The following is a 26,548-nucleotide window of genomic DNA, read 5'->3' on the forward strand; positions in this document are numbered from 1 at the left end:
TTAATATTAATGTGCCATTTAATGACCCTCACCATGGACGAAACTAGGTTATCATTAGTGCTAAGATATAGCTCCAGGCACTTATTTTGTGATGTGCATGTAGCTGCACCGCCAGCAGTGCTTCTGAGAGCTCCTCTTTTGTCAAATAATATATAGCGAAATTTCTTTGAAGTTAGCAAGGTGAAAAAAAATCCCCTGGATGGCTCCTTCTCATTTGCAGTTCTCCCCAGCCATTTATATAAATTCCCTAATAAGTAATAAATAAAAAAACTAATAATATAAAATCCCTAAATACTAAATGTTTTGAGCGAAAACCTGCATATATTTGTATATGCGTGTGTGTGTCTATCTGTGAGTGTTGCAGGGATGTTTGGGGGTGCTGGATGTGCGTCCCTCCCCTCGGTTCGGACTGTCCAATAGGAACAGCGGGAACCATGAGCTCTCCCAATCAGCAGCGACGGATGATAGTGAATGGAAGTTTAGTTTTTGAGTTTTGGGATAGATTACCGGAGAGATTAAGGGAGAGGCTAACGCTGTGAAAAAGTAATTTCAAACTAATGCCAATAGAAGTTTTCGCTGATAAAAGAGTAGGTGCGCAGGAGCTGCTCGGATAAGTCTAACCAATAGCCCTCACTCTCTCTCCCCCAAGTCTGTGCGGAGGAGAGGAGGGTGGCAGGTGTTCAGTGGAGGGAGACGCATCGCCCCAGTCGGCTCCCAAAGCCTCAACAGGGTTCCGACACGGAAGAAACCAGGGGGGTGAAAACAAAACGCCGCAAACTGAGGATAGAAACTCTCGTGAGTACGTATGGACAGCGATAAAAAAACAAACAAAACATATATTTGAAGTATTGCTTTTTCCCGGGCTCGTGCGAGCTCGCGGGGGGGACCGTTGAAGACTCTGGATAAAACAGGCTCCAGTGTCGCAGTAGCGGCAGCGAGAGTAACGTTACCGTCTGGCTCTGAGCGGCTGGTCTTTCACTTAAAACCTGCCACTTTGGTGTCTCGCAGCAGCGCCTCCACGGTAGTGCACCCGTACTAAGGTGGAGATAAGTCTCGGTTGTTGCCGAGAAACTTGAAATCTCATTATTTTTGTGAACCTGTTGTATCATTTTTCCGAGTAATCCGAGCCGCGGCGCATTACCACACAAGTTAGCCGGACTGTGTGGCGTATGCGCGCGGGCAAAGAGTGTCCTTGTGTGCGAGGGAGAAGATTGGACACAGTTTCGACCCACGGACACTCGAGTTTAACGTGTCAAATTGGATATATGTTATCTTATGTTTTGCTCAGATAACAGAGTCTCTTAGAAAGAGACTCGGGTGCCCTTTCCACACTTTGTTTGCTGACTAAATCCAAGGGAATTCACCGAATCAATTACTGGATTGATTTTTTAGAGCATGCAGCCATACGGGCAGACTACGGATGGATAACTTAGGTGTTTTATCGCTTCTCTGTTAATGCGACCGCCGTGTAAACGGCTAAATGACCCGCGGGACAAATCCCCGGTGAAGACATCAAAACAAGCGCGAATTTGAAGTCGATAGCAGAGAATAAGCCGATAAGTCTAAACACACACACACACACACTCTAATGTATTAACTCGATGGTCGGATCAATCCAGATGGGAATGAGGTAGACTATCACAGGTCGTGGAAAGACACGGACTACGCAGCCGCTGCAGTTAAGAGATCACGGCTGAAGAGAAAACAGTACACAGTGAAGCCCCGGACAAGTGAGGGAAAGTCAGTCTGCCTGTTAACCGAGCCTCCTGACCCCCACAGCCTGCCTAGTTGCGGAGTGAGAGTTGGGAGTTTGTCAGCAGTGACAGCATTACCCCGGGAAGGGCAGAGCTGAAGCCTGCCCCCGCCACCAGCACCTCCGCCACCCATTCGCACTTCTTCTCATTCGTGCGCAGGGCAGAGAGAGACTGAGAGTTGCAGAAGCAAAGCGCGAGAAGCGGAGCCTTTTCCCGCAGGATGAAGCCGGGAATTAGCTGTCCGGGATCTCCGGAGCGTGTGGAGGGACCCGCTGCAGGGAGCCGGGAGAAGATGGTGATGGGAACCGTGACGACCCGGAGAGTGAGCCGGTGTCTGCCTCTATTTCTCCTGCTCCTTCTCGGCAGCAACTGCCACATGTTGCACGGCCAAGGTATGAGCTGAACTCTCAAATGACAGATGATGCAGAGCAAATAAGAATGTTTCTCATTAGATTTTTAATGCGGGTTCTTGAGTTTTTTTCATAGTTGATGTAAGCAGAAAATCTATTGTCTTAATAAACACCCCTTTGTCAGACCCCTTTGTCACTGCAATCATGCTGAACAGGAGCAAGAAGACACAAGGACCCTAAACTGCAAAAACAGTGATTTAACACATTAAGTTTATCACTTGGTGGAGTTCTAATCCATGTCTGCAGGAGGGGAAAAGAGAGGGGTGGTTTTATGGGGGTAATTATATTCTTGCGTTCAGAGACAGAAAAGGCTAGGTATTTTGTGTAGTGCATGTATTAATTATTATTATTGTTATTATTATTATTGTTTCTATTCATACTATAAATCGCAGGATTAAGTTATTGAGGATGCGTGTGTATGGGGGGTGTCTTAGTGTTACAGTTTCCAGGCACTGATAATCCCCCTTTTATGCAGTGACCTGCTTAACTACAGCTCTTGATTTGGCACAGAAACACACAAATGCACAAACATGTAGATACACACACACACACACACAAACATGCAGCCTCACACAGTGTGTTCATTTAAGCCGTATCCCATTCTGGCGTTGACCCTGTTGCTTGGGCAGGTGTCCGGATTAGTATGAGACTTGTAGCTGCGTGCTGAGTGGAGTAATTGTTGAATATGGCAACAGGAAAGGAGACAGATATGATGAGATATTGATCCCTTACCAAAGGTGGAAATGGTGGGTTGTCTTGTTCTAAGTATTTATATGTTGTTGTTGTTTTCTTTTGTCGCCACAGTGGAAAGAAACTGCAGTGGTTGTGCTATGAATGTGATTTTTTTAAATGTACCTCATAGAAGGATGTGAGAATGGGGAAACAAAAGCATGGAAAAGGTCAGGCTGGTGTTGACATGCAGTTTTTCTCTTGATCACAGATGGTGTGGTGGGCAGAATGTAAGGCTGAGACTTTGGGGTAATGAGGAGGAGGAGGAGAGGTGGGGGTCTTAGGAATGTCTGTGCGTGTGTGTATGTGAAAGAGAAGTGTGGGGGTGTGCTATTTGTGAACGTATGGAGGATATGTGCAAGCGGTTTAAGTGCAAGAAAAGTGCCCGCATGAGTGTGAAGAAGGGGAGCGGGGAGGGTGAGAAAGTCAAGAGTGTGGCTGAGAGGGCAAGGAGGTGGTGTAAGAAGGAGTAGAGGAAGGAGAGAAGGGAGTGGTGAGGAAAAGGGGTGAAAAGAAAACGGTGCTGGCTTGGAGGAAGAATGCGGCGCACCGTGCTTGTCACTCACAAAGCCTTGCCTGCAGTTCAATCAATGATGACGGTATGACAACACCTCTGTGCATGTCAAAAGTTGCTCTCCTCTCCCTTCTTTCCCCAGTTGTCACACTCTCCCATCTTCCTCCCTCCCTTGCTCTCTCCCTCCCTCCCTCCCTCCCTCCTGCCAGCGGCTGCAGAGTCAGCTCCTTCTGTCCTCCTATTAATGTCAAGGTCTCACCACCAGCACCCAAGTTACCACACCCCCCAATTTTCCCACCATCAAGCCCAGCAGTCCCTTTCAGCTGTCTGGGTTTAAGGGGTGGAAGGGGGTGAATTGGAAATTAGTGAAACAGATTGGTGATGAGGCTGGTTGTGGTGAAGGGGTAGGGTGGTGGTGGTGCGGGTTTATTGATTTGATAAGCTGTGCCAGGCGGCCAATCGAAGACTGTAGATTTTCCAGGTTCCGGCCCCTTTATCCCCAGCATTTATCAGGACGTTTTATTTTAGGAGGAAAAGGATGAAATTCATGAGCCAAGGTTGATCCTCCTGATCTCCCCCATGCCCCCCCTCCTTACAACCCACTCACTCCACCCCTGCCCCTCTCCCCTTTTCACTCTCTCTCTTCTCTCCGTCAATCGATGCCCACACCCGTCCTCATAAATGCGAGGGGGTTTATATGAGCCAACTCGCGTCTCTGGGAGCACATTTAAATAAGCTCATCGATCTTTCATTTTAGAGTTTAAGTGACGGCAGCATTTTACTGTCCCCCCATCCACCCACCCCCACCTCCGTCTCTCATCTGCTCACCTCTCCACCCTCCCTTCTTTATTCATAACTCATCCCCCCCCTCACCCTCCAACCTCTGCCTCCCTGTCAGGGAGTGGGTTCTGCTCCACAGCTGTTTGACTGATTCACATTTCCAGCATGGATCCAGACAGAGCCTCATTGTAGACTTTACGTATATTCTGGTGAAGTCAAGGATAGGTCACATGCGCAGTGTTTCCAAATGTTAATCATATTCTACATCAATAACAGAGGGAGTCCAGAAGGCTTTACTATCTTTAATATAGCTGTTCAGTGATGAAAAACGATTTCTTGGTTTTTCTAAAAGCAGCCTTTTTTTTAGGTTCTGTACCAAACCCAAACCACTCAGGACCACTGCCGAATAAAGTTTGAAAATGTGCAGGAGTTCACGTGTATAACACACGTTAATGTATACCAGTGGTTCCCAAACTTTTTTTGCTGGGCCCCCCTTTGTTTTACATGAAAAATGTTCGCAACCCCACGCGTGCACACGCACGCACACGCACGCACACGCACGCACACGCACGCACACGCACTAACACATCCTCCAACCACACAACCCCCTTATTTTGCTCCATTGCGTTTATTTCACACCTCAAACATTTAGTAAACAATTAAGCAAATACAAGTAATCTGCAATAAATGACAGGTAGTAATAAAATAAACTACTCACTCTTTTGTAAACGCAGCTGTTTCGTCCACACGTAAACGGCGTTTGGAATCACCAAAACTGAGATTTTTTAAAACTCCTTATTTGCTTTTACGTGTGGACGAGGAATACAGAGTTGGTCACGCAACGTCAAAGGTATGTGCCTTTTTTCACGTCACGCTGTGTGCCACGTTATTGTTTACATGAGATGAATTGCAGAATGGCAGATAGAGACGAAATACTGTTAATCTGACTATCCTCAGGTTTTACATGCAGTTACTGTCCATCCATTTACAAAGGCAGAGGCGTCACGGTGTAATTATTTTACGTGTAGTTTTTTTTTCTTCTGTATAATAATATTCAACATTGATATCAATACATTTTTCAAAAAAAATGCCTCTCTGTGCAAAATGGGTTTAAAAACATAAACAACTGTGGGATACTGTTTGTCCATGATTTGAACCGGGGGAACAAATCGTGGCAGGATCAGCCTGATGTTATTTTTATCCCGCTGTAACTTTACTGTATAAAGAGCTAACATCTCCAAAATGTTAGGAGTAGTCATTACAAGTGTTTGTGAACTAAAAATCAAGAATGTGGGATACTGTTTGTCCCTGATTTGAAGAGCCCAGCGCTGCTCCCAACGAAGGGAAAACCAATTCTGCAGGGAGACCTACCTTCGCACTTGTGCAGATGAAACCAAAGGGAAGATATGCTTCACCATATTTTATAGTCTTTGGCTTAGAATGAAGTTGGATTGGAAACATAGTCAGCTACGCTTCATCTCCTGCTTTGCGTCCCCACCCCCCCATGGCTCTGCGCCCCCCTTAGGGGGCGGGCCCCACACATTGGGTGGGAAGGTCTGATGTATACAATGCCAGTGGTCTTTAAGAAGCCTAAATTGAACGCAGAGCTGTTATGCTTGCAGCTCCATACTAGTGGGTGTAATGTTTTATGAATCTCAGTTCAAAATAATCCTTATTTATCTTGGTGAAACGCCTCAGCCGCTCATCATCTGTCCAAAACAAGCTGTTTTAGCTCGCTTCCCTTTACGGCCACCCTCCCTCATTGGCTGCCCCCTGTAAATAAAAGGCTTGAAAAGCAGCTGCTGTGCTTGCAACCAGAGCTGTGTGCCTGAGATAACTATTTTAAGTATATCCCAGAGTAGAAAAAATGTATGTATCATATATCAAAAAACAGATATATAATTAAACTGGACCTATAAAAGCATTGTTGGTTCAATATAGTGTGGAAAATACAGCTTTTCCAGGCTTAAATCTGACTCCAGCATGCCAGCTGTTAAACCACTGCTCTTCTCTCAAGTATAAAAAAATAAAGTGGAACGCAAAAGTTTTCCTTCTAATCATGAACTTTGAAGCTGCTTCCTTCGTCCTACGCCGGAAAAAGACTTTCACCACAAAGCTGACCCACTTAGTGGATCTATCAGTGTGTGATTAGGTTTGATATGACACATGCCATTGGCTCTGCTAAGCCGGTACTTGGTGCTGATTGGTCTACTGGGCATGCTTAAGTGAATTGAGGTCAGAGATAGGACATTATATGGTGGGCTGTGGGCTGGGAAGGTTCAGAGCATGATGTCAAAACCCAAATCAAATAGATTAGCATGCAGTTTGATGCACAAACTTCCATCCTCAAGTACACACTAAAGTCCTTCCCTCTCATCAGTGTCAAACAGCAAAAGCGGACGTGGAAATTTGCTTAACCTTGGAGTAATGAGGAGAGGGTAGATTAGAAGGCTCATCTAAATGATGATCATTGTCAGTGCTGCACTCGCTATTCATGTTTTTTTAAATTTATTTTATTATTTTTTTACTCTACTGACAGCCTCACCAATATTATGCCGTTATTTTCCATTTTTCATCATCTTCCACTGATGGTCTCACATTTCTGTGGCAACCTTTGCTTGGAGCTAAGAAAAAAAAAAAAAGCAATATTTTAAGAACAGTAGAAGCAATTTGTATTAGAGGCTGTTTGTTACCAGAGGTGTTATTGCACCTTTCATTACTTTAGCTTGCAACCTGGGGATTTTGATACAATTTAAAATGTACATGTAACGGTGTGTTCACACCGAACGCGATGGACGCGAACAAAAACGCCCCAAACGCCCCTAATTTGACGCGTGCACATTCGCGTCTCAACGCGTGTCCAAGAAAAATCCAACGCGCTTCAAAATATGATATTTTGACGCGCGTGAACCGGAAATGTGGGAGGGATGTGGGAGGAAGTTGTGCCAGACCGGTATCTTTGCAAGATGGCAGCTGTCGAGTTAGCGCTTGAAGAGAGAGTCTCCCTTCTGTATGTACTGTGGAGAGCAGAGCAGCGGCGTAAAAGACGCCCTCGCCGTACCTGGGTCCATCAGGTCCTCCAGAGGCGTGAGCAGTTTGGTGAGTTTCACCATTTGCTCCAGGAGCTCCGCCTGGATGACGGCCGATTTCAGCGATATCACCGTCTTTCACTCGGCCAGTTTGAGGACCTGCTTCCCCGGGTCGGTCCCAGAATCGCCCGCCTAGACACCAATTACAGGCGCTCAATCCCACCTGCAGAGCGCCTGTTCATCTGCCTGAGGTTAGTAAAAGTATTTAATACGGTAGTCCTTTATTGATACCTGTGCTAATACATGCTAAACTATCCATTTATACACTGCTAACATGGATGTGCTATGCTATCAGTGAATGCTCTCTGTGTTTACTGAAAGCAAACTGTGGTACGGAGACGACTGTTTATAATATTTCTAGTGATACTCAGAAGGTCTCATCAAGTCCTGATTTAATTCGATTTATGCTGTTATCAGTGTTTGAATGATAGCATAGCTGTGGTGTCATATCAATGTATGCGCTCGGTGTTTGCTGATATCAAACTGGAGCATTAGGACCACTGAGTTAACCTTTGTAGTGATACTCACTCCTTTTTATTTAGACGGAGCGGAGAAGTGTGTGAAGGCAACTTGTGTTCTCCACAATTTTCTGCGCTGTGTGGACGAGAGAGGGGCACCTGCTGTGGTGGAGCCGTTGCAAGGCCTGGGTCGTATGGCAGCAAACAACTCCTCCAGAGAGGCTGTCCTGGTGAGGGAGAAATTCATGGCTCACTTCTCGGCGGAGGGAGCTGTGTCTTGGCAACCAAAGGAGTAGCCTGTTTGAAGTCCGAGTGACTTCCCCACAACGGCCACCCACAAACCTCTAAAGAGTGTTCCTGTCCTTTTAATTTTTTCTTAATAAATGGAGCTCTACTCCAAAATAAACGAACCTATTTTTACTCTCTTAAGTAACTTGTCTTCACTATGTTCCTATATACAGTGGTGCACAAGTTTGGGCAACCTTATTAATAGTCATTATTTTCCTGTATGAATCACTGTTACAATGAAAAATGTCACTTACATATATCATATAGGAGACACACACATTGATATACACTAAATATTTATTTCATTTCTCTTTTTTTGTGTTGCCAATTTATGCACCTGCTTGATTTAAACAGTTATTGCACACTTTCTGTAAACTGCATTTCACTTCTCAAATATCACTGTGTGTGTCTCCTATATGATATTTAACTGACTATTTTTATTGTGACAACCAATGATTTGTACAAGAAAATAATTACTTTTCACAATGTTGCCCAAACTTTTGCATCCCACTGTATTAGTATGTTTTGTCATTAGTATAATATGAAATAAATTCTACTTGTGTCAAGTCGGGTGCCAATATTTGCTGTGTAGTAGAACAGAGACATTTTGTCATTATAAATGTTTATTTGAAAAAATATAAATTCATTAACAAAAACATTTATCATAAATATATGAAATTTAACTATTTACAGAGAGACAGGAATAAAAAGGACCCAGCTTGGAGTGGAAGAGCCTCAGGGAGAAGGAGGAGAAAAATAAGAACATTGTTTCTGCCCTGGAGAGCTGCTGCCTCATCAGAAAACTACTGATCATTAGGGTCCAATGTTTCCAAATTTAACACAGCTGTGCTGTTTTCAAAAACTAATTTATAAATTTGAAATTTCACGAATTCTCGTGTCTGAGGCGGCATGCTCTCCAGAGCAGGAACAAGGCCGAGGAGGAAATGTTCAGTTGGAGACGGGCGTGGCCTCTTTAGGGACTCCAGGATGGCCAGCTCCACCGCCGATGGACCGTCCTGGGACCCGTCCCTCGCCCGCCTTCGAGCTGTCCTCCTCTGTGGGCCTGTAAAACACAGCACAAAACAACACAAAGTAATGAGAAGGCTGCTACTAGATTTTCATTTTCAAAATTGAAAAAAAAAAACAGGATATAAACTGATTGGTTGTAGATATTTAGTAAAGGTGATCACAAGGGAATTCAAGCAAGTAAAAAGCTGTCAGTGCTTGATGTTCATACCTGTGGGTGCAGCAGCAGGAATGGAGGGACCAGGGACTGGAGAGCCAGGAGAAGAGACAGCTGAGGACTCTGCTGCATGATTACTTGACTCTATGAAGACAATATTAAATGTTAATATTATTATTAATGTTAATATAGGTTGAAGACAACAGTCATAGAGAATATTATATTATTATATACTTATATACTTATTATTATATACAGTGGTCTCATTTATTGCAGCACATGAACAGTAGTCACAGTTCTCACAAGTTGATTCTCAAAGTGAAAACCTTTGTCGATTTTAAAACGTAAAAGTATTATGCCGCGCTTTTTCTCCGTCTGCGGCGCCACTTTTGTGCGCCTTTTTTGCTCCCGGTGCAGGTGTGTATTTCCGAATGAGGCTCATAGTTATGAGTGTTTTTGTGCTGTTTTTTTCTATTGGACATGATGGTTATCAAAACCAAACATGATAAGTTTGGCAAGCGCAGGAGACACGACATGGAGGAGATTTGTCATTTGGGCTGCAGAATGCAATGCACATCGTTGAAAGCTGTACGGTGCCATAAAAAAAATCAGCGAAAAGGCAGGCAGTGACGGATGAACAGCGGGACTACTGTATACTGTTTATTAATAAACAAAATATGTTCCTGTATGACAACACGCATAAATTAACTGCCTACATTAACTCAATGTAAACATACCTTCTGACTGACACTCCCCTGCTGCCTCTCCGGGCTGTCCCTGGTCCTCGGGGGAGAAGTTCTCCACGGTCCGCACCATATTACCGCTAGTCTCCCGCGGGGTGAGGAAGGGGTCCAGAAACCCCATGACCGCGAAGAACTTCCATTTTCTCCCCGATCCTGCTGCAGACCCACTCCTCTTCTCCTTCTCTGTCTTCTTCTCCTTATTATAAGTGTCCCTGAGGCTCTTCCACTTTCTCCTGCAGATGTCCTCTGAATAAACGCATTATCTTGTTAGCGGAAAGGTATTTGTACATCAGTGGGAAAATAGCGGGACAGTAGGCGGGCTTGCTAGCTTTTGCGCGGGTTCATCGGGTCAGTCTGAAAATTAAAAAGAAGGAATGAACTTACCAGGTTGCCCGATCTCCTCACTTATGTGTCTCCAAGCTAGGTCCTTTTTATTCCTGTCTCGGTAAAAGTAGTAGCTAGCATCGTACAGCTCCGGGTGATTAGCCACGGCACTGATTAGCTTTTCCTCCATACTGAATGAAGAATGAATTCGGGCTTTGGCTGGACCTGCCCCTTTGACCTAGGTCAGAGCCACGTCACCAGGCCCCTGATTGGTTGTCGCGGCGCGATTTGACGCTGGAGTTCAGATTTTTCCAACTCGAGCGGTAGACGCGAAACGCGCGTATGCACAAAATGCAACACAAAAACTCACGCGCGTGGTTTTATTCGCGAGTCAAACGCGCCAGACGCGCTACACTGACGCGCGTTTCACGCGTTTTGGCGTTTTCGCGACGCAAATCTGCTTCCGAATTTTCGCGGGACCCGCAATCGCGCGTCATCGCGCTTTTCCATTGACTTTACATGTAAACCTGACGCTCTATTCGCGTCCATCGCGTTCGGTGTGAACACACTGTAATGCTTGTTATGCACATGTTCTTTCTCTGCTCACAAGTATTTAATGCCACATTTCAATTCTGGAGGCCCCTGCGGGGATGGTGTATCTATGTGTGTGTGTGTGTGTTTTAGAGTAGACCAAACATTGGACAGTGTGAATGCATGTGTGTGTGGGGGGTTGTCTGATAGATGTCAGGTTAGTCAGGTGTTAGAGGAAGTGAGGTCCCTGGTCGACTCCCTTATTTCCTGTCTGTCAGGAGGAACAAATCACCACGTTTCCACTGCCACTTGACACTTTGTTCGCTGTGTCTGTGTGTGTGTTGGACTGTGTGCATGCTTGGTATGTGAAAGAGATTCTGGTCTTGACAGGACTACAGAGTACATACAGTATGTGTTGCTGCCCGTGCACATTGTTTTTGTGTGTGTGTATGTGTGTTAGACTGATGCTAACCCTCTATCACGCCTAAGTGTTTCTTTCTCAAAGCAGAAGAGGTGGCAGTTTAAAAGTAAATGGTAAATGGACTGGTTCTTATATAGCGCTTTTCTACTCTTCTGAGCACTCAAAGCGCAAAAGAAACAACAAAAGTTCCCTAATGGAAGATAATCACCTGTGTGTTAGTCTCTGTGTGTGTGTGTGTGTATAAAAGTAAAGTACATCTTTTCTAGCTTTTTTGTTCAAAAGCGCACACACATAAACCCACATGAAAGCTAATCTGGCTTTTTTTTGGTGAGTCAGTGAGGTTGTTGTAAAGAGGTCAGTCATGCCATGCTCCCTACTCTACTACAGTTCTACTATGAATGTGGAGAGTTAAAGGTATAAAACAGTCAACATATAGGATAAGGCGCAGATATAATTGCCAGAGGCGTTGTGCGTTTTTCTCTTTCTGCTCAGTTTGTGCTTCTGCCCAGTCAGAATGGTATTTTGTCTTTGTGAAAAGATGCATTTTGCTGGAGTTTTACCTCAAAAACATCCTTCAGAGCTTTGAAATGTGAACCAAGCGGGGTAGAATGTGGTTTTTCTCTTTCTCTGTCTCTGTCTCTCTGGCGTCCTGTCTGTTTTGCTTCTTTTTGCTTTTCGTTTTTTTGGTGTTTGTTCTTCCAGTATCGTTCGTCTTCTTTGTAGTGTTGGATTCTCTCTTCCTTCTGTCTCTCTCTCTCCACGAGGACACAAGAATCTATTGCTGCAGGCCACACAGGTGGAATGGAAGCTGTTTTGCTGTTTAGGCCTTGGTGTTTATTATGTAAGATAGGGGGAGGAGGCTGCTATTGATCCACTCTGTGTATGTGTTCGAGGAGTTGGGGGACATTGCACAGAAACCTTATCTAGTACTTTTTTTTCTATTTCTCAAGTGATTTATCGAAATGAAGCATAATGACTGCAAAACATGCACAGTTGGTTGTAATCGTAATGAAGCAAAAGACACAGAGATTGATTGGCCGACAACAAGACAGAGAAGTTCTTGTTCATGCATGCACTCTCAAGTGCTGCTTGTTATCTTAACTGCTAATTTATTAAGTGTCAACTCATACATGTAGTGTGTGTCCCTCTGTGGAGATTTCCTACTCACATACAGTGAATTGTGTAAGTTTAAGGGCTGTACGTCAGGGCTGCCTGGCACATTGGACGATGGTTTGGTCGATACACTCTCATTTGACCAAAGTCTCGTTGGTCAGACAATCAGCAGTGTTTCTTTAATCAGGGGAAAAGTGCTACATCAATAGCCTTCAAGGACTGTGCACTTAGTTTTTGGAGCCTGAGCTTTGGACTTGCCCAACCTAATGAACCCTAATGAAACTTAGATAAACCTAGATCTAAGTATTTTAATATTTACCTTTACATATACTTCAAGGTCAACTCCGGACTGTTTGACACCATACCACAAGACATTGGTGTGACCTCCCTGTGTTAAATGATATGGCTGTAACTCTGATGAACATTTTTTCTGAGTTAGTTGGTATTATATAACCAAAATATTGAAACTGTTAGTTAATGATCAGTAAGGAGGATGATTGTTAATTGCAGCTTTATTGTTTAAAGATGCTCGGTGCGGGTAACTCATCACATCTGTCTATGATTCCTGTTGTTTTTCTTCTGTGAAAAAGAAATTACCAGCAATACTGATAATTTGATAAATCTGTTCATAAATCTGAATAAATTAAACATGGAACAGGTAAGTTGTACTATTAATCACAAATACTCTTTTTAACAGGCTATGTTGAAAACATGCATAGGAAATATTTCATATATAGTTATTTTGTCTTTCTGCAGCCCATATAAATATGTTAAAATCCAATATTATGCCTGAGTAGTCACAACTTTAATATGTGACATCCACCCAACAGAGAGCATAGTGAGGGACAGGCAGGTTTGCTGAACAGCTGCTGCATAGAGGAACCAAATCAGCTCACTGTCAGGAGGGAAATTCTTCTCCTGGTCTGAACCTGAAAATGATTTTTTATGTTGTATAGTGGAGCGTCTGACATTTGGCTTTAATGTTAAACACTTGTTATTGGAATTAAATAGGACAGTGACCTCTAAATTCAGGTTTTGAGCGGTTTGCCTTAGGGCTATAGCTGTGTCCAAAGGTAATTAATTAATAATGCATTGTTCAAATTTGGTAAGGATCTAATTGAGATCAAGCCACAAAGAGTCAAAGCAAGACTTTCTAGTGGTTGCTGTGCACATTATTGCCAGTCACACACTAATATAATGCGACCTCTGGCTATTGGGAAACCAAAATGGCTATTAGCAGTTGTTGTCAAGGAGAGTTATTGTCAGTGGTGAGGAGTGACAGAGTGCTTGCATAGCAGCTTGGTAAGACCTCACAAACTGTGGCATATGGTCTTGAGTCTGATTTCGCAATATTATGCAATATTCTTTGACAAAATCATAATGTATAAGGTGTGATTTATTTATTTATGGTAAACAGTTACTGAAGTCAGTAAATTAACAAACAAGCACCACAGTAATTGAGTTGTTAGGTACAGCCATAATGCTGACAGATCTGTTTTTCTACTCTACTTAATGCTGAACTTTTGTTTTAGTATTCTGAAGGTGGTACTTTTACTTTGTGAAGGATCTCATTACAGTTCATCACTGTTAAGCTGCTAAAGAAACAGGTGTTTGCAGGAGTTGGTACCAGAAAAAGGAATCGACATAGAGTGAACAGCATACTTTGCATTGATATTCACGAGGTGAACAAAAAAACAGCTCCGTCTATATAGTTCTACTTGATGGTCTTGAAGTAAGAGGTAATGTTAGACCAACTAGTGGGCCTGCAGCTCTTGTTTGCTCATGGTCAGACATGTATGGTTAATTTATCTTGTTGTTCTTTGATCCACTGTATATTGTGAGATGAAAAACAATGGTTGTTTATGAAAATTTAACAAAAGAATAATAAATATATATGTTTTTTAGTCTTCCTCTTGTACTCTATATATTTATTGTATAATGGAAAGTAACTAAATACAGGCAGTATTAGCTGCCTAATTCATGGCAAACAGCATTCACTGGTAGTTACATTAATGACTTTTGACACTTAACTAACAATTATTAAAATGGGGCTGACTATTTGTAAATGTTGATATACCTATAAATCATAACCCTAAATAACTAGCAGTAATTTAGTAGTAATAACATACTACTAAATTACTGCTACAGATGATTATGATTTCACTCTCAGTTAACTGTGTAGAATGGTAAAGGCACAACAGATAGGAAATACAACTAGCCAAGTGTTAAAAGTTAAACTCTACTCATGACTGTTAAAATGTACCTGTAACGTGCATATGAATATGCAAATTTTGCATTTGGTTCAAAAACTACATATGTTTGTGAACTGGCAGAAAAAAATAATAGTTTTTATTTGGAGCAAATATTTTAATGAATCACGGAATAGATGTTAAACATTTTGTTACCTTTGGTACCTATAGCCTAGGTTTAATCAAGATTGAACCAGTTGTTTAGGAGGAGTTTGAGAACAAACACTACGATCAACATAGTATGGTACTTAAATAAGCCGAGGTTCATATTAACAGCCTGTTTTTGACATTGTCATTAATAATACAATACTATAATGCTCTGGTGCTCAGTAGAGCCTTCAACACTGAGCTGAAACGTTTCTGTTTTTTCTTTTTAATAAATGAATAAGCATTTTCTGACTGAGTTGTTTGTATGTTTTGTGGAATGTAATCTCGGCTGATTGTTCCTTTTGAGACCTTTGGGTGTTTTCTCTCTACAAAATCTTATTAAGAAAGATGTGAAAAGCAGGGAAGCTAAAGGTACCAGACAAAAAATAAATAAACACAAAACACCTTGTCAATTATGAAGCTTTGGGAATATATATTTAAAAATGTCAAGAAGTAAACTGACACAGTACATTCTTGTTCGTGTGAGCATCTCACAGCTTATTCTTTTTTGATAACCCATATATGAGAAAGGTTATGTCCTTTTTCAGTGCTTTACAATAAGCTGCAGCCAGACGATGATGAAACAAGAACTAATAAGTTAAAGCCGCTGTGACAGCTTCGTCATATGTAGTCCATTTTATGTGTTTTAATGGTATTACGCACTTTGAACCCTGTGATAACAGTAATCACTGCAAAGTTATGTACAGCTGAGTGCCTCTAAAAAGCACCACAGACAGGCGCATAAGGATTAGCCTCTAATCAGGGCAATAATTAGATGGGTTTCACATGGAAAAATGTTTGTGAAACCTATTTTGTATATTAGCACTGAAAGTTGTTTGCTGCATATTTCATAGCTGTACCAAGTATGACCCTGTGACATTTTATTTACCACCATATTTCAAGTGTGACTGCAGCTAGTTAGCAGATTATTTTCTCCAGGTTGTTGTTGTTTTTCTTTCTTGGTAGATCTGAAGAACTCAGAAGGAGAAGTTTCATCATTTCATCATTTAATTAAAAATTGCAAAGCAGCAAAGAGATCCTTCTTGTGCTATTCAGAAGAATATAATTTGAGCTTTGTTTATTTTAGTTACTGAGTACGATATGAAAACGACTTCTTTCATTTTTGCATAAACTGCTTCCCACCACCGTTTGTCTTTTATTTGAAACTTGAAAATCAGGTTAGGAGCAAGCACCACCACAACTAAACTGTCATGACCGAAATGTGACCAAAATGATTCTTGTATTTTAAGAAATATATAGTCATAAATGAGAATGAGAAAAAAAAGAAAATATAACTAGCAGTTGCTGAGGTTGTTAGATCAGTGTTAAATCAGCACTTGTTAAGTCAGTTTCCTAGTATTTGAAGCCAGTATCGTCTACATCCATGTTTACTAGCTTTCAGTCTTATACTTCATTGTTGTTCTTGCATATTGTTTAGCATATTATAGCACGTTTCCTCCACATTTTGAAATGTGGAAGAGTGTGAAACCCCTTTTAGTACTGTGTTGCATCACCTACGTGCACGAGATAAACAAAACAGTGACCCATTTACAGGAAAAACAGTTCAGTAGAAGTACTGGAAGCCTACGTCTACCGAGGGAAACTTGACAAACCTCCTACCAGTTAATTAATAATATGGAATAATGGGCATTTGTTCAATTTTATGTAAAGTGGTTTTCTTCTGACTGTAGGGTGCATGCTATACCGTACGTCTTTGTTTTAGTGCTATTTTACAGTAGATTACTGTAATTTGTTAGTAGTCAGTGTAAGTCTGTAATATCGCAGCTATAGCGGCCAAAGTGTTGCATGCTGTGTAGGAGTTGCCCACATAGAAACTTAAATATACACATACTGTATTTCTCCATACATGTATATACAAACAGCAAAAAACAGAAAATCTCCTGTTTGATATAGTTACATTTGACTGAAACATCAATGTATGATGAGAATATGGAGTAACTAAAACTTACTTCCTTAAAATGACACCGAATCATCACAGATTTCAGGTTTCCCAGTGAGTTACAAAAAGCAATCTAGGAACAGATTTCGCTTTACAGGAACAACTGGTGGAGCTAAAATAGCAGGTGGCTAGAGACACAGCAGACAGACACGCACACACACACACACACACACACACACACACACGCACACACACACACACACACACACACACACACACACAGCCTCCTTCCTAATACCTGGGAAATGCCTTTAAAATCCTAGACTTGTACTGCCAGTCATTTAGTGGCGGCACTAGATTAGTCGAAGGCTTAACAGCAGTCTCACTGTGAGGTGAAGACAGTGACTCTTTTTGCCTCATCCAGATGGTTTCAGTCAGTACTGGGATTCAAACGGGCAACCATCCAGTGTATCATACCCGAGGCTGTCTCTTTTTCTCTGCACTTTCTGTTTATCTCTCACTGCGTCTTTTCTTCCCCCCTGTCTTACTTTTCTACACTTTTTTCTTTAAGCGAAGCCACTTTAACTGTAGCCTCCACAGGGTGTGGAGTGATATAGAATGATTGTTCAGTGCAAGAAGATCATGGGCCCTCTTTCCTGGGCTTCCTGCACTAAACCCACCTGGATGAGACTCTTTATTTGTTTGCATGTGCCTTTTCGTTGTGATGGGGCCAGCACGAGCTATTTGAATAGGATCTTTGCATAGTCACGGAATATTACTGAAGTCAGGCTTGGCCAAGCACAAATGCGGGAGTGTACGTTGCTGTTTTTATGAGAGCAGCATGATTTACTCGTTCAGTGCAAGGGCTTTGCCCCCTCTGCAGGTGTGTGTTCTTAGCTTGACGCGTTTGATCTGCCACAGGTGCTTATGAGGGTGGCTTTGTGTGTGCGCGTGTGTGTTCCTGGACACTCGTTTGCTTATGGTGATTTATGCTATAGGCTCAGAGCAAAAGAGACCCTTTTTGATCTCATTCAGGAACAGGCAGGAAGTACTATACTCTGTGTGTGTGTTGGTGGGTGTGTGTGCATATGAGAGAGAGTGTGTCTGGCCAGAGGTTTTTAGCTCAGTCCTTTGATCCAAGTAGAGGTGGGCATACCTCTGTGAAGAGCCAACCAGTATTATAGAGACTTGGCTCGCACTACAGAAGTGTGTGTTTGTGTGAGAGAATCAATGTGGCAGAATTGTGTGGCCAGAATAAAAAACTTGTGGCTTACATTTACTACATGCACATGTGTACACATCAACACCCTGCTGTGCCTGCTGTTGTCTCATCATTAATTGTGATGAAATAATAACAGTGTTCATGTGTCTTCAATTTCAAGACTGGTGGGCAGTTCTGGGGTAAACCCACCTTTTCCTCTGCCTTTGGCACTGCTTATGATCTATAATGACTTTATTTAATGATTACATGATATTAGATATCTATGTTTTTGCATATTGGCCAACTGATACATTTAGTTTTTAACCACATTGGTTCTCTGAGTAGCGAATCATCCTCTGTATCTGTTTTCTATCAGCTGGGGTGAATCACCGTAAGAGGTTTTACAAACTAGATTGCTTCACATGGGCCCACTTTTCTGCAACTGGAGTGGATTTGTACTTCACTTGTAGTACAGAAGTACTGTGGTCATGTTTTTGATGCTGACTAGCGCTGGAATGCGTTTGCTGTTTAGTAATGTCTACCTGTATGTACTTTTCCTATGTTGGTTGATGAAATCAATGTTTTGATTGACTTGGGGTTGAGTAGATAGGAATCAGGGCAAATTGTTCCTTGAAAAAGCGATAAAAAATGGAGTTTTGATTGATGGATTAAGAAATGAATGGACAAAGATGGATGAGAAGATATGCTGATGTGAAGAAATGTAATCAAGAGGAGAAAGTAATTCAAAACGAAAGTAAAAAAGAGGGAGAAGAGTCAGTTATGGGGGTCACTGGAGTAGAGAGATAGATGAGAAAGGTCTGCTGAGAAACTGAGATAGAAATAATCAAAGATTCTTAGTCAAGACAGATGAAGTGAGCTCCTCAAATAAAAGACTAAGACGTGGGAAAATAGTTGGCTAACAGACTTCCTTTATCTAATTTTTTAATTCCCCTCTCACTCACTTCATCTTTCTCTCCAATCGTTGCCCATCACTCTTGTCTTCTATCCCTGCCCTGCCTTACATCTTTCTTTCCTTTCTACCACTTATTTCTCTTCTCCACTCACTGTAATTGGGAAGGGGAGGTGCGCACACATTCATCTCATTAAGTGCACGCACAGGCCCGCACACAAACACAACACCATTCTCAGAGACATTTTGTTATCCTATAGTAAAATGAATTTGTGTGCACTGAGCCACAAGTCGTCTCTCACAGGATTCACTTTATCTTGTGAATGTGGGAGTAGAAGGAGAGAAAGGCAAACAAATGAAAATAAAATGAAAGCATTCGAGCGAAAGAGAGAAATTAATTATCTTGTTTGCCTGTTGATGCAAAACTTTCAATAGTGCCCTGTGCTGAGCTCCTGTGCTGAACAAACACACTACACGCAGCCACACACACACATACGCAGACTCTCACATGCCGACACTCACACACAACCTCAGTCATCTTGAGTTATATCCCAACCTAGAGGCTCAGCTGTGTTGTCTATGGTGGTTGTGCTTGACTCAGCAGAATGTTCATGGCAGACAACAGTGCCACTCATTGTTTTGTATGGCCGGGTGCACTTCCAACCTGTCATCACATCACTCCGCTGGACATGACATTTACCTTTGAACGCTTGTGAGTGCAGCAGAAATGTGATTGCAATGTCAAGCATCAGATTCATGCAATACCTGTAGAAGTGGTTTTTTTTGGGACGTGAGTGCCCTACACCCAGTTTGCGGTAGAAAGTAACATTTGTGGAAAAACAACAAGAAAATAGTAATTATTTATGAAGAATTATGGGAAAAAACTTGCATGTTGGTACTGCAGTCTGAAAATGCAGAAGGCTTAACTGCCACCACACTAATGGTTAAGTAAAAATGCATTTTTCATGCAGGCCCAGATTACACCATGCATCTTGTGTCGCTTTCACATGACAGCAAAATAACAATCTTTAATGAATTTTACGTTTAATTATCTTCTCTATTAAAAAAGACACAAAATTCATCAAACGGATCACTTTGGATACAAAAGACCGTAAATGAAGCGATTGACTTGAGAGGACCAGTTTTATGAAAGATGATACCAGGAGGCGCGATTTGTTTACAGTGTGGGGACCCAGTTTATTGGTTGATTTGTATGGATACTTTTGCATCTTATGTGTTTAGGTGCGCGCAATCGAAAGTTTCGAGCACAGTCAGTTTCATTTTATTAATCAATCAATCAAGTCTTAATTAACTTAAGTTTATTTGGTTTTTAATGTACTTAAAAACCAAATAAACACAAAATTATTGAAAGCAATCATATTCACATGGCAAAAACCCCCACCAAAACCCAAAATGCTTACTTATGTCATTTGAAAAGGAGGACAAACAAAGCCAACACACACACACACACACACACACACACATACACACACACATGTGTATATATATATAATTATTAGACTGCTTCTGTTTTTTTAAACTGAATTATATTTGTGCATTTCTTTCTAATCCTCTTCCATATGATTCCACTAATTCACTTCACAGACTGCTCTGCATGCTCCTCATTGTTCTTGTCATATATAAGGTTATTAGCAGTAATCAGTTGTGTTCTGTAAAGAGTTCACAAGCAGCCATTAAATTAGATTTGGAACCTGTAGTTAGGGTCCCTTCATATACAATCTGTCATACTATACTGTGATATATATTTACAGTAAGAGTGTAAAAAAGCATTCATTTAGCTAATTTAATTAAACTTTAGGCCACAGACAGTTATGTTCAAGATGTTAGTTCAACTCTCAGTTCAGTCCTTGCTGTTGCCAAAGTGCATTAATGCAATTTGCTTCTAATATTGCTTCATAGGAGGGGAGATTGGATATCTTATGAAATGTAAATTTCCTTTAAAATGGGCATTATTTTCTACTGAAAGCATATTTGTGTTGCTCTCTGTTAAATATTTGGGCTGTAATACAATAATATTTATGTTAGTCTGCTACGTGACTCAATTTTTAACCTCAAACAAGCTGGCCTAACTTACTCTTTTCTCGCCATTAAATTGTCTGTTGCTGATGTGGCTCTTATTGATGCTCAGACTGGCTTCAGCTGATACTCCAGCCCTCCTTTTAATGATGTACTCTTCCTGGTCCTACATCTCATAGTGCACTGGGTATGCATTACAAAAACTTTGCGAAACGTACAGGTTCCCTCTCATTGCAAGAAATTAGAGGTCAGCATGTCATTGTTGTTTTGAGTATCTCATAGGGCTAAATTGATTTTATAAGAAAGGTTTTGATACAATAACTCATGAAGCCGTTCAGTTAATCTTCTCTTAGGGGCTTCAACAAAAGTGTGCAATTAGTCAGGTTTTAAATCTTTGTATCAAATCATGATTCACTGCAGTCCCTGCTGAATTCTTCTCATTTACTGCAGTTTTGTTTTTATTTTTTTATGGACAATTTGACTGTTATTGCCCACAATATGTTAGTCTCTGTTAGAGTTTAGACAAGACTTGGGACAGTAATTCACCAATCAGGAAAATATACAGGCATATATGTCATTGGCTTTAGTGAACATGGAAGACAGAGTGATGGGCATTACTAACCTGTTATTTGCCTGTTTGATTATCGGGCTCAGTATAGCATTTTTACAATTATAAGTATTTCATTTTTTAACCAGTTCCTGATGGAATAAATTAAATGAAAAAATAAAATCCACACTGGCTCTGATTCAGCCTCTCCACTGCCTGTAGTCACCACTCTGATCTGATTTAGTACAACATCACCAGAACATCACCTCTGAAGGCTGTCATGCCACAGAGGAAAGCATTCACAGTCAGTGAGAGAGCAGAGCTGTTTCAAAGGCAAAGTAGCACATGTTGACAAATTTGCCATTAACACCACAATCTTATAATTTATTTCTTTGATGAAGAGCATGTCCGATTTACCAATTACACTTAAAATGCCAAAAATAATAAATTTTGTGGCAGTGAGATTCAGTTAACTGTAATTAGATAAGCATACACAGTGTAAAAGATGGACGTAGCTTCTGGGTACGGAGAGTGAAACTGATGTGGAAGTGCATTAAACCTGGATTCTTTCAATGACCTTTAGGAGTCTATAGCTGTGGCTACAAAAAGATTTCTGGTTGGATAAACATTTATTGGATGTGACCTCTGTAAAAACTTTTCTGATGATTTTATGGGCTCAGTCACTCATTTCAGGTCATATTGAGTAAAATATTCAGTCCATTTCGTACATTTTTGTCACTGTGTTCCAGAAAGGATGTTTGTCCAGGCTGTGCTCCTTGGTATTGACAAGTTGTTAGCTAATGACCATGTTGTTTCACATTTATGTCAACCCTTCTCTCATTGTCTCAGATTCAAAACACCAAGATAGTGATGTCAGTGACCCAAAAACAGGGCTTCACAAACGTATTGTTGGTGTCATGGTAGATCCGTCCATCTTTTATACTGTCTATGTGAGTAATATTGTCTAGTCAGCAGTAGGGCTGGACGATATGGCCTAAAATTCATATTGCGATATAATTTGAAGCATGTGCGGTAACGATATATATCACGATATATATTCTTTTCTGCCCCAGGGCAGCTGTGGCTACAACTGTAGCTGCCTCCACCAGTGTGTGAAGTGTGTGTGAGAGTGAATGGGTGGATGACTGGGTGTGTAAAGCGCTTTGGGGTCCCTAGGCGGGACTAGTAAAAGCGCTATACAAATACAGGCCATTTACCATTTACCATTTACTTTTCTTCTGTATAACGTATTTTCCACACTAAAAATCCTTTAATTTTCTCAAAAATCAAGAGTGTGCTTTATGTATGAATTCTGGTTGTGCTTACTGACCTCGAACCGATTTCTGCGTGCAGAAATCTGTTAAAAAATGTTTTAGGAGGACAACTTTGGTAAGCCGCACTGCTTGATGGATTGTCAGAGCATTATTGCTGCCATAGTGAGGAGCTTCGCGGAGTAATCTGGGTCCAAAACTCTGTCTATTTCAGGTCCCAAAGTCAAACGAATACTAAGAGTTAAAAACAGTCTAAATTCTTTCATCTTTAATTAAATCATCAGCATTGCTGCTTTATCGGGTGTAACAATTAAGTTTTACATCCATGCATCAATGAAAACAGAATTTATTAAATTTAAGGGAGTTAGAAGTTAACAGGAAGTTAGCTCGCTAGTTTACATCTAAACATTTCATACCATGTTCTGAGAGATTTTTGAAACTAATTAAAACGTACAGCTCTGCTACCACTTCCAACATAAATGAAGATAGAAAACAACAGCAGTGGCATTTGCAGGGTTACTGAAGTTGGACTACCTGGTATATAATGTTGTGCTACGTGATTGCTAGCGACACAGCTATGTTAGCATAACATTAGCACAGTGAAGCTGGAGGATGAACACCAACTTTTTCTCCACTCGATAAAAGTTAACGTGAGGGATTCTGGTGGTCAGGGACAAATGCAATCGCATAGCAGGATGCTATACACGGGGCAAACTTCAGTCAGGAGAACAACTGAGATTATTCATCCACAATACAAGGTTAGTTATTAATATACTGCAACAACATGGGAATAGAACAGCTGCGAGAGAATTCAACATTAATGAATCAATGTTACGGAAGTGGAAGAAGGGCAGTTTTTGGCTTTCCCCATATTTCAAAAGTGCTTCATCTCTTTGCTATGACTGTCACCTGCCATAATTTGCAGATGATAATGGTTTTAGCCGCTGCAATGCTTTCGACCAAAACAGGCGCAGCTTGATGACATCATCAACATCCGCTATCGCGATAGAGCGATATAGTCAAAATCTCTATTGTTGGCCAAATTTATATCGTTTCTATCGTATATCGTTTATATCGCCCACCCCAAGTCAGCAGTAACTATATGGAGATAGTCAGTGTGCATACATGGAAAGCCCAAGGCAGGAAGAGCATCAGCAAATAAAAGAGCAGGTTTCAATTACAAAAAACATGATGACAGTATTTACGTCAGACGAAGCATGAAATGGTCGTCCTGGGGAGAGGAGGGTTGCAAAGATGCTTGCAGAGGAAGCTACACAGATAGGCTATAACTATAAATAACATGCTCTTGATAGGATCTGCCTATTGAATCCAAAGAGGCCTATTAACTGTCACATCTACTGATGGTGTAGGCAAGTATTGGGATGTTTAACTTCTGAAATTTAGTTCCATTCGTATATATGTGCAAATTTTCAATGTGACTGGTGATTGAATTTTCCTGAAAGAGACCAGCTTTAGTTGACATACTATATATCTCATTTTCTCAAGGTGTAACAAATTTTCTAATTCCTTCAACCACCTATCGAAAATATGTCCTCTCCTGATGAGATTTTTCTAAGTGAACCCCTGAGTACTGTTATCTGCTTCTAGAGAAGGCTCTGCTTTCTGCCCTACATTTGTAGACAGCTACCTAGCTTCTCAGTTTCTGAGATCCAATTTGTACCAATTTATACTCAAATGTTTCGGTCAAAACAGGGTTTGACTTGTCTTGCACAGTGAAATCACAAACACTCACTGTGGCCAGTGTAACCTTGGTATTATAACATCTATAATAGTTTCTTAATAATATGATTGTCTTGTGTAAAAGCCAGAGTGTGGGTTTTGCTCCAATAATCCACTGTTCTAAATGTCATTCCACTGCTCTAGGCAAACATTTTGCTGATTACAGCAACCATCATTTGTGAGCAGCCTCTCATGCCCAGCAGACACACCTTGAATATTGTTTGTTTGTGTGTGTGTGTGTGTGCGTGTGTGTGTTTGTTTTTTGCCTTAGAATTTACTGTTCAAGTCTAGTTCTTGGCAAAATGTACTTGATTATGTGCTTTGATAGTCATTTTATCTGACACAGTGACTTATTAGGATGTCTATAGCTCATCAAACTCTATACGTGTGGGCTGTGTGCGTACCTCCTTTATCAGAGCATTTTTGTACATCAGGTGTATAGATAATTGCAGTGTGTCTGTTTATTTGTGTATGCGAATTGACTTTTAAACCAGCTGCTTTCAACACACCCAACTCAATCATGGCTGAAAGAGTTTTGTAGCCTTCAGCTCCTCCCTATCTCAGTTCTCTCTTGCCTCTTTCTTTCTCTCTCTCCATTAGGGATGCGCCTGTTGACTAATTTGCGTTCTCAATTAAAAAGGAGAAAATTTGGAATAATCAAATAGTCTAATAATAAGAAAACACTCAGGAAAGAGTCAAAATTGAGCACAGTTTTAAGTGCAAGGTGAAACGTTGTTCTAACAAATATTTTGTGCATATTTTAGAGCCACTTGAAACCTTTCATGAAATTATTTTTCAACACCTAATTTATATTTTGAATTCAAGAGAAATATGTGGCACTTTGAAGCTTGAATAACACTGCATACATGATGTCATATTTGTTTGCTACCCTCGTGAGGTCAGCAGATGTGATGGTTAGCGTGCGGGAAGAAGTTGGTAAAATAAAGATGGGAAAGCATTCACCAACTTTACATCAAATGTTTGGACTTATTTTGTAGTTTTAACAAGGATGAGACGAGAGATGGATATCACACTTGGGATTTGGGATTATTATATGAGATCAAAAGACTCAGTTGGCATGATAACCCATCCAGCAAAGGACACACTTAACTTGACTGTAATAAAATAACAGAATCCGTCAACTATTTTATGTGCAAATATCGACTTCTATGGAGCTTTCTGGAAAACTAGGGCTTTTGCTACATGGTCAAGACATTGAAACCCAGGTATGAGACACTGTTGGGATGTTTTTTTCACGGATAAAGTCGTACACCCAGCCTGTGACTGGTGTCTCATGTTCACTACAGTAATCTACAGATGTTTGAATTTAGCTGAAGTGGAAATGAAACACTAAACATAGAATATTATGTCACTGTGTTGATATGTTGGTAAGACTTAGACTTAGTTTGTGTTAACTAACTAGTAACAGAACCAATAACTCAGGGGAAAATAAGAAGACTAAAACTAAAAAATAGTTTAAGGGAGTCACTTTTGTGCTGCCCCTGGCCACAATAAGAAGTTTTATGTTAAAGCCGAGGATATACTGTCTACTTTCACTTTCTGTCTTTTTAGCAGTGAGTGATTCTTCATTGTTTGACTAGCTGCACTGACATGGGAAAATCCATCCGTTAGCTGTAATGTTCATGTTTGTAAAATACTTTATAAATGAGGACTGTGTGGAGGAGAGCCTGTTTGAGTCAGATGACAGGTGATTCACCAAAAAGCTAAACATTAGTACAAAAAGTTCACTTTGAGAGGTGAATACAATATTTATGACAGGTTTTGACTGTGAAAAAACAGTTAAATCTTTCAGATAAACAGACACAACCACGTTTGCTTATGGCACACTGATGCAAACGGACCCCCAACACACTACCACCTCTGAACCACGACGCTATGTTTAGGACAAAGATAAAACAGACCTTTTTTGAAAAAATGTGAAAAAGTTTGGAGGGTCATTGTCTTTGCTTTATGATTGCCAGAATTAACAAAAACAAACTAAATCACACATTTTAATTCAAAGGTTAGGGTTGAAAAAATAATAACTTTGATAATTGAGTGTTAATCAGTGCTGCACATTAAAACGATATGAATATTTTTTTAGTTAGTTTCAGTATTTCTGGTGCCGACTAAGTAGGTTAGTAACATTTAATAGCCAAGTTGGCTAATCAGGCACACCTCTATTCCCCACATTGCTTTTTTCTTTCTG

At 40.9% G+C, this 26,548-nt stretch overlaps 2 protein-coding genes across 3 annotated transcripts in view; one reads left to right on the forward strand and one right to left on the reverse strand.

Annotated features, from left to right (window-relative positions):
• Positions 1-466: 466 nt before the first annotated feature.
• The window catches only part of LOC146517236 (protein sidekick-1-like), a 295,230-nt gene continuing 269,148 nt past the window's right edge, over positions 467-26,548 (forward strand). The window contains exon 1 of one of the 2 annotated variants that reach the window (XM_085163638.1): positions 467-2,146. In XM_085163638.1, coding sequence (XP_085019764.1) covers positions 1,975-2,146 — 172 coding nt within the window. In that variant the 5' untranslated portion in view covers positions 467-1,974. The remainder of the gene's footprint in view (positions 2,147-26,548) is intronic. The other variant, XM_085163639.1, reaches the window with a different exon arrangement.
• LOC146517237 (uncharacterized) lies at positions 8,628-10,462 on the reverse strand. Its single transcript, XM_085163637.1, has 3 exons — positions 10,333-10,462; positions 9,943-10,194; positions 8,628-9,349 (listed from the first exon to the last, which is right to left on the reverse strand). Exons 1-3 carry the CDS (start codon positions 10,460-10,462, stop codon positions 9,240-9,242), a joined length of 492 nt encoding a protein of 163 aa, XP_085019763.1. The 3' UTR covers positions 8,628-9,239.

The sequence above is a fragment of the Neolamprologus multifasciatus genome, chromosome 6 (assembly GCF_963576455.1).
Source record: "Neolamprologus multifasciatus chromosome 6, fNeoMul1.2, whole genome shotgun sequence".
Taxonomy (NCBI): domain Eukaryota; kingdom Metazoa; phylum Chordata; class Actinopteri; order Cichliformes; family Cichlidae; genus Neolamprologus; species Neolamprologus multifasciatus.